The following is an 11,163-nucleotide window of genomic DNA, read 5'->3' as shown; positions in this document are numbered from 1 at the left end:
TGTTTTTTATTATTTTTTTATTCACTCATTGGGAAGGCGTCTGAGAACATGTGATACAGCGCCCCTGCTGTCTACTGCTGGTAATTGGAGACTTCAATCAAGTTGTGGTCAGGGTCACGGAAATAGAGTGAGCGGATGGGACCCACAGCCCCCGTCCTGTCCACGGGACCCTCCTCGATGGTCACGCCACACGCCTGCAACACAACAGCAGCACATCAGCGAACTCTGCCCAGAACACCTTCTCCATCTCAGCTCTTTCGTTTAAACTGGAACCCGACTAATTAGAATTTGAATTGAAATGAAAGGAATTTGAAATGAAATTCTGAGAAATGCATTTGATTGGCAGAGTTCAAAACCAGGAAAGACCATTCAAAACAATTGCTCTGATGTTTTTTCTTGAGAAGTTTTTATAACTGGCAATATTGTGTCCCAAATGTAAGCTGGTCTTCCTACATCTGTCTACTGTTGTTGTTTTTAATTGAATTATACTGTTTCTATACTTATAATCAACAACGTAAAGTCAGTAGGTATTATATTGAATTATATCACACTGGTTTATAGGACTGCAGTTTATTTCTTCTTTAAAGATGCTGAGTACACTGTTTTGCAATTTTGTCTTTTTGTCCAGTTTTTAAATGCTTTTCTTCAGTCTGTTGTGATTCGCCTTGGAGCTGATTGATTTAAAGTAACTGCTGATATTGCATCTCAAATGTAAGTTTCTCAGTATGAACTTCCTCTTTGCAGAACTGCATGTCATTTTACTGAATTCCAACAAGCCTGTAATTAGCATTGAAAACAACAGCACTCTTGCTCGTGTGATATTGCTTTAATTATGACGCATGCAGGAAGAACCATTCTGGGGCACTGTATAACAGAATTAATTATTAAGCATAAAAAAAATCAAACATTAATAGCTGTTATTTGCACATTTTTATTGGACTAATACATTGACCTGTTGCATGGTTTTGTTTCACATTCTGTGGTCAATTCTAAACACATTCCCTCTGACAGACGCAAGGTTCATCTCAGTTGTGTGAATGAAGCAGTGTGAGTCACCTCGAGGTGGGCAGCCACGGTGGTCAGAGGGGTTTTGGTAATCAGGCACAGGTCAGCAGATCCCGGAGTCGGGGTTTTGGCTTTGGGCTCAAACTCCTTCCCAGCCTCATGCAGGTTCAGTTTTTGCTCTCCGAAACTCAGAGCTTTCCGGTCGCCCTGAAGTGACAGGGTTACTTAGACTCTGCTGCCACCGTGTGGATTTGTTTGCATTGAGCTTTAGTTACATTCACGTTACATTCTACCTTAAAAGTGACGACCTCCATCCCCAAAACCTTGGAGTAGAAGTGCGTGGTTCTGTTCAGGTCCCGAACCGTGAGCACCAGGTGGTCCAGATGACTGATGTCAACGGGACAGGAACTTTTGAACCGGACGGACGATGAGAGACCACCCAGAACTGACTGAGGGGGAAAACACATTCTCCACATGAACAATGAAAATCTCTGACTTATGCAAGCAAAGATAGATTTGTGATGCCACACATGATGTAATCGAGTTGGCCTTCCTGTTTTATTTCACTTGAACCACACTGTTTATATGCTTATAACAAACAGCTGAAAATCAATAGCTTTATGTTCTTCTTATTATTACAATTCTCATGATGGTTTATGCAATTGTAGGATAGCATAAATGTCATTTAGTTTCAAAATACATTTATTCCTTTGTCCTCAATACTTCTGATTCTTACACTACTACTCCAAAGTAAGATATTTTTAATATACATTTATTCAGCAAGGATGCATTGAATTGATCAAAAGTGAAAGTAAAGATACTGATAATTCCATTTATATTTATAGATTTTTATTTCAAGTAAATGCTGTTCATTGAACTTTCTAATCATGCATCAAGTTTTCCACACAAAAAAATAAATAAATAATAATAATAAGCAGTTTTCAACTGATAATAATAAGAAAGATTATTTCTGAAGGATCAAAGACTGGAGTAAATGCTGAAAATACAGCTTCGATCATTTAAATTTGAACAGATATAACATAGAAAACTGTTATTTTTAAATTGTAATAACATTTCACAATATTATAGTTTTGCTGTATTTTTTAATGCATTACTGGTAAACATAAGAATAAACATCAAAAGCATAACAATATCTTAATTATTCCAAACTTTCTGACTGAATGTGTGTGTCTAATTATCCGTCTTAAAGCATTTTCTAAGATATATGGAAAGTTGTGTGTACCACTGCCAATAACATTTTCCAGGAAATGAAATTACAGCAATATTTATCTCATGAATATTAACAACAACGTCTCCTAGCCCAGGTGAAGTCTAACAGACGTCTGCCTTTGAGCCAATCACCGTCAAGTCCCCTAATTAATATTCATAAGCCAAGCCTTTATCATAGTACGATTCATAAATTCGCTTCCAGGAAATATCGCTCACATTTTTTTAAGTAATGAAACACTATAACCCTGCAAGTAGTAACTTTATACAATACTTTTCTATAATAGTTTTACATTTTAACATGCACTATAAAACTAGGGAGAGAGAGAGAGAGAGACGTTGTTACCTTGCCGTGAGTCGAGTAAGAACGGAGAAAAGTGCTGCATACGCGGAGAGCCATGTTATCACCTGTGCTGACCTGTCTGAACCCACACAATCACAGAAACACGTCTAACTGGAGACTGATGAGCGCTAGTCACCTGCCGTAATCACTCTATTACAGCCGCCATCAAGAGCCACATATATCACAGAAACAGAGAAAACTATTAAAGCATGGGCGGCGCTAAGCGCTCCGGAAGATGGCTAGTTATTCAAATATGATTCTCTAAATGACAATTATCATGTTTAAAATCAATGCATTTTTAATTAACTGTCTGTCAAAGTTTATCGGTGTCGTAAGGCTACTGTAAATGATCATCCAGCTACTGAGGGACATGTTGACGGTCGTCCCGTGAAACCTGTTACTTTTCTCAGCGCTGGTCGAGCTCAGCCAATCACTGCTGCTTTAGTGGTTACCAGTAAAAAAAAAAAAAAAAAGAGATTTCATTCTTACGTCAAAGAGAAATAAAAGCTACAAAATAAAGAGTAAAAAAAAAAAAAAAATACAATAAACCTGCAGTGTTCCTTTTTTCCTTTATTTTTTCCCTTACATTTCATTAGTCATAAACACTAAGACAGCAAGTGGTTATTTTTACAATTAAAGTGACTTCGAACCGCACACATGACATGCAGGAAAAAAATAACAATTGTAATTATAAAAAAAAAAAAAAAAAAAAAAAAAATGGCACACAATATAATTTGTTCTTCCTTTTACTAAATAGTGCACACAACATAGACTACTGACTTGTTTCCTCCTTTTAAGTAAATTGTGCACACGATATAATAATTCATTTGTTGATTTTATTAAACTAAATCCTTTAACAATTTACTAAAACGAGAAAATTAAATCGTCCATTGAAAAAAAATGTCTTTAGTTCTTTTTTTTTCTTTTTTTTTTTGCATGGTTTAAAAATATGGAAGTCCGTTCCCATCAGTTGAGAAAAATATGATTCTGTAACTCATAAAATTAGAAACTTTCTCATAATTATGACTTAGTATCTCGTTATATTGAGAAACTTACTCATAATATTGTTGAATAAAAAGTTGTGGCCTAGTGGTTAGAGAGTTTGATTCCTAGGGTTGGGGGTTCGAGTCTTGGGCCGGTAATACCACGGCTGAGGTGCCCTTGAGCAAAGCACTGCTCCCCGGGTGCAACGGCATTGTTGAGGCTATCCTATAAGCTTCGGCATAGATAGCATGGTGTTCTAAACATTAGCTCTCTTTGGGTGGTGTTCCCGTTTATTATGAAGGTAAAAAAGGGATAATTTACATAAAATTATATTTCACCCAATGCTGAATATTGGAAATGCTGTCGTGCTGTTGGTAACCTGAGTGCTCACGGCTACGGTAAGAACCGTGTTTTCTTCGCCATCCGCACCCTTTCCTAACTAATTGCAACACCTGTAAATATATCTACCTCCCAGTGACGTGTCACACATAGTGCAACACTCCCACCCAGTGGCTAGAATAATAATAGCAATATTAACCCATCCAGAGAAGGTGGATATATATATGGCTCCTACAGGCATAAATGGTTGCCCACTATCGCAAGCTGTTTTAGCATTTAAAACTTTGATTTGACTATCCATGCCATATGCCAACTGCTCTGGGTATGTGTTCACAGTGTGTGTGTGTGTGTGTGTGTGTGCACTTTGGATGGGTTAAATGCAGAGAATGTAGTAGTATCATTTCAGATTAGCCGGCGGATTCAGCGCATTCTGATGAATACCTTTTATCTGGCTGCAAAGGCAAAATACACATTGATGTTACAATGGCTGCTGACCTCTGCCCTTTTGATTGATACCTTATTTAAACCAATTTTCTATGAGGTGTATCCAAGCATCTGTAGCCAACTAGCTTGTGTCAATTAAGAATTTTTTATTATTTCGAGAAAGTTTTTCATTACAAGAACATAAAACGATATTATAAGAAATGTTCTGATTATTATGAGAAAGTTTCACATTATTATGACAAACTAAGTCAATAAAAATTGTGGGGAAGTTGTTGCCTAATGGTTAGAGAGGTTGGCTACTAACCCTAGGGCTGAGGGTTCGAGTCTCGGGCCGGCAATACCACGACTGAGGTGCCCTTGAGCAAGGCACCGGACCCCTAACTGCTCCCCAGACGCCGCAGAATAAATGATAACCACTGTTCACGGTGTGTGTGTGTGTTCAGTGCTCTGTGTGTGTGCACTTTGGATGGGTTAAATGCACAGCATGAATTCTGAGTACGAGAAAGTAATAATGAGAAACTTTCTCGTAATAATGAAAACATTTCTCGTAATACTAACTTAGTTTCTCAAAAGAATGTCTTCGTTTCTCATAATAAAGACAAACTTTCTCATAATAATAAAAAAACTTTGTATGCATGTGATGCATGAAAGAGACAGCTAATAAAACTAGTAAATCATAGAAATAAACATCTTTAAATTAAGTTTATACAGTATGTGTAATGTCTTTCATTTCTTCATAAAATGCCTGGATTTCTGAACTGAAATGTTAGTCTGAAATGTTTGAAGCCATAACTATCTGGCAGAGTAACACTGTTACAAACTGACAAAAGGCTACATGCAGATAATTTATCTGAAATCGCTATTTAATGTCAGATTATAGCATTATACACTTTAGATTACAGAACAAGCAATGTTTGTAGTGTTCCTGTATGGCTTTGACCAACAGATGTCCCTAGTGTGCCTTCTCTATTTTTTTCTTTTTTGGATTAAGTTTCTCATTATTATGAGTTATTATGATAAAGTTCCCTTTCAGTCGGTCACGTTCGACGTTACGAATGGGATCTCGCCCGAGAGCCCAATCACCTTCGAGTGGTACAAAACGAGCCAATGGTACACAAAGTACCTTGGTCTGCGGAATTTGCATCGCGAGCTCCGCCCCGCAGAGCGGGTATATAAGGAGCAACGCGAGCAACTCGCATTCAAGCTTTCGCTTCGGAGCCGAGCACATCGCTTGCTGCAATCACCGGAGTGTTTACAAGCAAGAGCTGGTGTTGGTGTGACGGCGCGATTCAGCGGTTCTTCTGGGTTTCCTGCGACAGCTCCTGCGTTCCCCTGAGCGCTTCAACACCTCTAAAAGAGACAATTTCTCTCACAAAAGAGTTACGGGCCGATTTGCGTCTTTTTAAAGATGTCATTTCGCCTGTGTGTTTCTGGGTGCGGTCGATATATCGCTCCTCGTGACGGTCACGATCGCTGTGTCACGTGTCTGGGCTTCCAGCACGCTGAGACTGCGTTTGTGGATGGCTCATGTTCTCATTGCGGGGACATGACCATCTCGGCATTGAGATCGAGACTCGATTACATTAAAAGGTATAGAGTCCCCTCTGCCACACCCCGTTCTAGCTCTTCTCGTAAGAGAGCTACTTCGGCTGGTGGCCAGGGTGATCTGAGGGTTACCGTGTGGGCTTCCCCGACAAGCGAACCTCCTCGGGCCACACCCCCCTCACATACGCCGCAGCCGGTCGAGTTCCCGGATGAGTTTGCTGGACCCTCTCAGGCTCCTGACATCTCATTCGGAGCTCGCGAAGAGGACCGTATGTCGATCGCCGCATCACAAGGCGGGCTTGAGTCCTCGGGAGATGAGGGTTCGGCTGAGTTGCCTCTCTCGGGAGTGCCAGCGTTGTCCGAGTCTGATCCCGAGCTGACGGCCGTGCTTTCCCAGGCAGCGGAGAGCATCGGGCTTGAGTGGAATCCTCCACCCTGTTCCGAGCGCTCGAGGCTGGATGATTGGTTCCTGGGGGCTGCTCATGCGGATAGCCAGCACCCCCCTCTGGTTCCTTTCTTCCCGGAAGTGCACCAGGAAGTAACTAGTTCATGGAAGGCACCTTTAACTGCCCGAAACCGTTCTGGTTCTTCCTCCGCCTTCACTGCCCTCGATGGCGGGGGGGCCAAGGGGTATGCTGGGATTCCCCCGGTGGAGCGTTCTGTTGCGATGCAACTGTGTCCACAGAGCGCCTCCACTTGGCGTGGTGGTCCCAAGCTGCCCTCCAAGGCCTGTAAGTTCTCATCCACGCTTGTGGCCAAGGCTTACAGAGCTGCGGGCCAGGCCACTTCTGCCCTGCATGCCATGGCCTCACTGCAGGTCTATCAGGCCAAGCTGCTCCAGCAGCTGCACGAGGGCGGTGCTGACCCAGAGGTTTTTCAGGAGGCGCGCACTGATACCGACCTCGCTCTCCGGGCGACGAAGGTCAATGCGCGTTCCTTGGGTCAGGTGATGTCCACTTTGGTGGTCCAGGAGCGCCACCTATGGCTGAACCTGGCAGACATGAGGGAGTCTGATCGGGCTCAGCTCCTCAACTCCCCGGTCTCCCAGGATGGCCTCTTCGGCGACGCGGTAGAGAGCTTTGCCCAGCAGTTCTCTGCCGCCCAGAAGCAGTCTGAGGCCATCAGACACATCTTGCCCCGGCGGCCCACTGCTGCTTCCACCTTGCCGCCGGCGCAACCTCAGCCTGCTCGTCGCCGAGGGCGCCCCCCTGCGGCCTCCTCCACTCCCACTTGGCCACAGCAGCAGCCTTCACCCCGGCCGCAGCGAGGAGATGGCCGCAGAAGGGCGGCACAGCCCGTCTCTGCCCTTAAACCTGCCAAACGCCAGGCCAAGCGGCGACCCTGAGACGGGCGACCCGGAGTTGGAGACGTCAGCTCATCAGGAGATGGTAGCAGGACCACTCCTTCCCCCGGAGGAGGGCCGGTGGAGAATCCTTTGTTCTCGCTTTTCTTTTTGTTGCGCCTTCACTAAAAGAGCTGTATCCTCTACCTCCGGGTCCCAAAAGGCCACGAACGACAGCTGGCAACGTGCTTCCTCACCGCTCTCGTTCCTCTCTCCCCTTGCCAGTTTCCATGCAAAGACGGCTCAAGAACGCTTCGCCTTCTCATGCCCTCTTTGCCACTTGGAGTCAGACGAGTGCCCGCACTCCGCCCCCGCTAAGGGACACTATACCTCCCATGCCGGGGCTGTCTGCTCCACCACGCTGCCCCACTGTGGGTGCGCCTGTAGTCCCCTTGACCCTGCTGGTTCGGTTCCTGGGAGCCTGGCTAGAGCTCCCCAGGCCTTGCCGCTGGCTCATCCGGACGCTCAGGCTCGGCTACGCGATTCAGTTCGCCCAGCGTCCCCCTAGGTTTCGGGGTGTCCACGCGACGATGGTGGGCACAGATGCCCCTATCATGCACGCGGAGGTTGCCACCCAGCTGGCAAAGGGCGCGATAGAGCCGGTCCCTCCAGCCGACATGAAGTCCGGCTTTTACAGCCCTTACTTCATAGTAACCAAGAAGACAGGTGGGTTACGGCCAATCCTGGACCTGCGTGCCTTGAACGAGCTCTGCACAGACTCCCGTTCAAGATGCTAACGCCCAAGCGCATTTTTGAATGCATTCATCCGATGGATTGGTTTGCAGCGATCGACCTGAAGGACGCGTACTTTCATGTCTCCATTCTTCCTCGACAGACCGTTTCTTCAGTTTGCTTTCGAGGGGCAGGCATATCAGTACAAGATTCTCCCATTCGGGTTGGCCCACTCTCCCCGCGTCTTTACGAAGGTCGCGGAGGGACCCCTGGCTCCTCTCAGGGAACAAGGTGTCCGTATCCTCAACTACCTCGATGACTGGCTGATCCTAGCTCAGTCACGAGAGCGGTTGTGCGAGCACAGAGATCTGGTGCTCAGACACCTCGCCCGACGGGGTCTTCAGGTCAACTGGGAAAAGAGCAAACTCTCCCCTGTGGAGAGGATTTCTTTTCTCGGTATGGAAATAGACTCGGTCGCCATGTTCGCACAGCTTACAAACGAGCGCGCGCAGTCACTGCTGAATTGCCTGAGACAATTTGAGGGCAAGAGAGCGGTTCCACTGAAACTGTTTCAGAGGCTCCTGGGGCATATGGCGTCCGCGGCGGCAGTCATACCGCTCGGGCTACTCCATATGAGACCGCTTCAGCACTGGCTTCACGACCGAGTCCCGAGATGGGCATGGCAACAGGGCAAGCTCCGAGTGACCATCACTCCGGCCTGCCGCCGATACTTCACCCCGTGGTTGGACCCCTCATTTCTACGGGCCGGCGTGCCCCTAGAACCGGTGTCCAGACATGTTGTTTGCAATTTTCTGGGTTCTCCAAGGCTTCTTGAGCGTGTTTAAGGCCCAAGCAAACCATGCAGAACGGGTGAAGGTTCTTAGCAGCGATTAGCGCTCCACACACGGCCGGACAGGCCTGTGATAGGCTATTCCCAGGAGAAGCGGTAGGTTTAGAAAGCGACATACCAGAGAAGAAATCGGAAAATCCGTGGCGGGCAGCCGTGGGAGCAGGTGAAAACGACGAGAGTGCGGGCAGCTCTGAATGCAGAACACAGCAGAAGGCTGAGAAGATGACAGTCACGTCTGGCGGAGGCTTATCAATCGATATGTCCTCTTGAAGACACGAAGGTGAGCAGCGTAATCCAACCGAACTGTGTTAATGCAGAGATCGCGAGAACGAATGTCAACTGGAGAAGAGCAGCACTGCAGCCATTATAATACCCCTAGGTAAGGGGGCGGGACCTTACCTGGCATTGGCTGCATGCTTCTGTCTGTCTAGCCAGACTTGGTGCAATTGGATGCTTCTGCAGAGGTCAGGTACAGATGCCCTTCCCATAGGTGGATCTCGAACATGAGATGATGAAAGAGGACAGCACAGTGGTGCTCCGGTCACACTGCACGCAACAACATTCTATTTCAATTGAGCATTGTAACTTTTATATTTTAATTTATATGTATTATATTTTGATAATGAACAGGCTGCAAAGTCAAGGTAGCAAAAATGTTGTGTGCGAGCATGAGGCCCCTGCGCGATCACTGCATTGTTTTTCCAACTGTTAATCATAATTTAGTCAGATACCAACACTGGTTGATCATACAAGCAAGACATCATTCATCACTGTAAAGCCTTGGCAACATAATATCAAGAAGAAAGAAAATGAAAGAAAGAAAGAAAGAAAGAAAGAAAGAAAGAAAGAAAGAAAGAAAGAGAGAGAAAAAAGAAACCTGTAAAGCTTTTGCAAAACAGAGAATGGCTTTCAGTCTGATTTTCCTTTACTTGAACCTTGGATCACGTCACAATGAATAGAAACACATCACCCTTTTTTTCTTTCATTTTGTTTATATATATATATATATATATATATATATATATATATATATATATATATATATATGTAGCTATAGATACATTTTTTGATATTTCATTCTACTAGTGGGTGCAGGACACTGTAATTCATTTACAGGTGTAAGGATAACTAAATAAAGTGAACTGTGACATACAGTATTATACCCAAACATTCTTTATACAGTGGTCTAGCAATAAAACTGATCAAAGTTTGGGAGCACTTTGACCTGACCATGTTTTGCTTAAGTGTTTTTTCTTTAATTTCTAATGAGATCTTAACAAAATGAAGCATTGCTTGGTAACTGGTTGAGCTAAATTTAACAGCTGGCTGCTATTCAACCCAATCCATTCTATCAAAGTTATCTGACATTATCAAGATTAAGTCTTCTGACACAGTTTAACTCTTGACTTCTCATATTGTATTACCATTTTCTAAACTGGAGCAAATAAACTGTGATAATGTGAGAATTTTTGAAAGTGTCTAAATACATTTTGGTATATATATATATATATATATATATATATATATATGTATATATAACTTTATATTTTCATCAGCACTTGTGGACTTCTCATTACAAGGGCCAGAACACATAAAGGTATTTCAGATTTGAAAATTTGGTCTGAAAAGTGCTATTTAGGACCATATAAACTGTGTGTGATGAACACTGATGATGAAATATCACATCCAGATAATGCAGTCGAGTTAGTTCATGTTTCATGGTATCTGGTGTCAACTGATCTCATCCTCAAAGTTTCATGATCTACATATATACAGTATTGTTCAAAATAATAGCAGTACAATGTGACTAACCAGAATAATCAAGGTTTTTAGTATATTTTTTTATTGCTACGTGGCAAACAAGTTGCCAGTAGGTTCAGTAGATTGTCAGAAAACAAACAAGACCCAGCATTCATGATATGCACGCTCTTAAGGCTGTGCAATTGGGCAATTAGTTGAAAGGGGTGTGTTCAAAAAAATAGCAGTGTCTACCTTTGACTGTACAAACTCAAAACTATTTTGTACACACATTTTTTTTTTTCTGGGATTTAGCAATCCTGTGAATCACTAAACTAATATTTAGTTGTATGACCACAGTTTTTTAAAACTGCTTGACATCCGTGTGGCATGGAGTCAACCAACTTGTGGCACCTCTCAGCTGTTCTTCCACTCCATGATTCTTTAACAACATTCCACAATTCATTCACATTTCTTGGTTTTGCTTCAGAAACAGCATTTTTGATATCACCCCACAAGTTCTCAATTGGATTAAGGTCTGGAGATTGGCCTGGCCACTCCATAACATTAATTTTGTTGGTTTGGAACCAAGACTTTGCCCGTTTACTAGTGTGTTTTGGGTCATTGTCTTGTTGAAACAACCATTTCAAGGGCATGTCCTCTTCAGCATAGGGC

The 11,163-nt window shown here is 43.8% G+C and overlaps 1 protein-coding gene across 1 annotated transcript; it reads right to left on the bottom strand.

Annotated features, from left to right (window-relative positions):
• On the bottom strand, positions 1-2,904 carry glod5 (glyoxalase domain containing 5). The gene is made up of 4 exons (XM_026279755.1): positions 2,579-2,904; positions 1,299-1,454; positions 1,057-1,212; positions 1-194 (listed from the first exon to the last, which is right to left on the bottom strand). Exons 1-4 carry the CDS (start codon positions 2,630-2,632, stop codon positions 72-74), a joined length of 489 nt encoding a protein of 162 aa, XP_026135540.1. The 5' UTR covers positions 2,633-2,904; the 3' UTR covers positions 1-71.
• Between the last annotated feature and the right edge of the window lie 8,259 nt (positions 2,905-11,163).

The sequence above is a fragment of the Carassius auratus genome, chromosome 14 (genome assembly GCF_003368295.1).
Source record: "Carassius auratus strain Wakin chromosome 14, ASM336829v1, whole genome shotgun sequence".
NCBI classification, from domain to species: Eukaryota; Metazoa; Chordata; class Actinopteri; order Cypriniformes; family Cyprinidae; genus Carassius; species Carassius auratus.
Note: the sequence above shows the minus strand (reverse complement) of the source record. Positions and strands in the feature narration are given on the sequence as shown.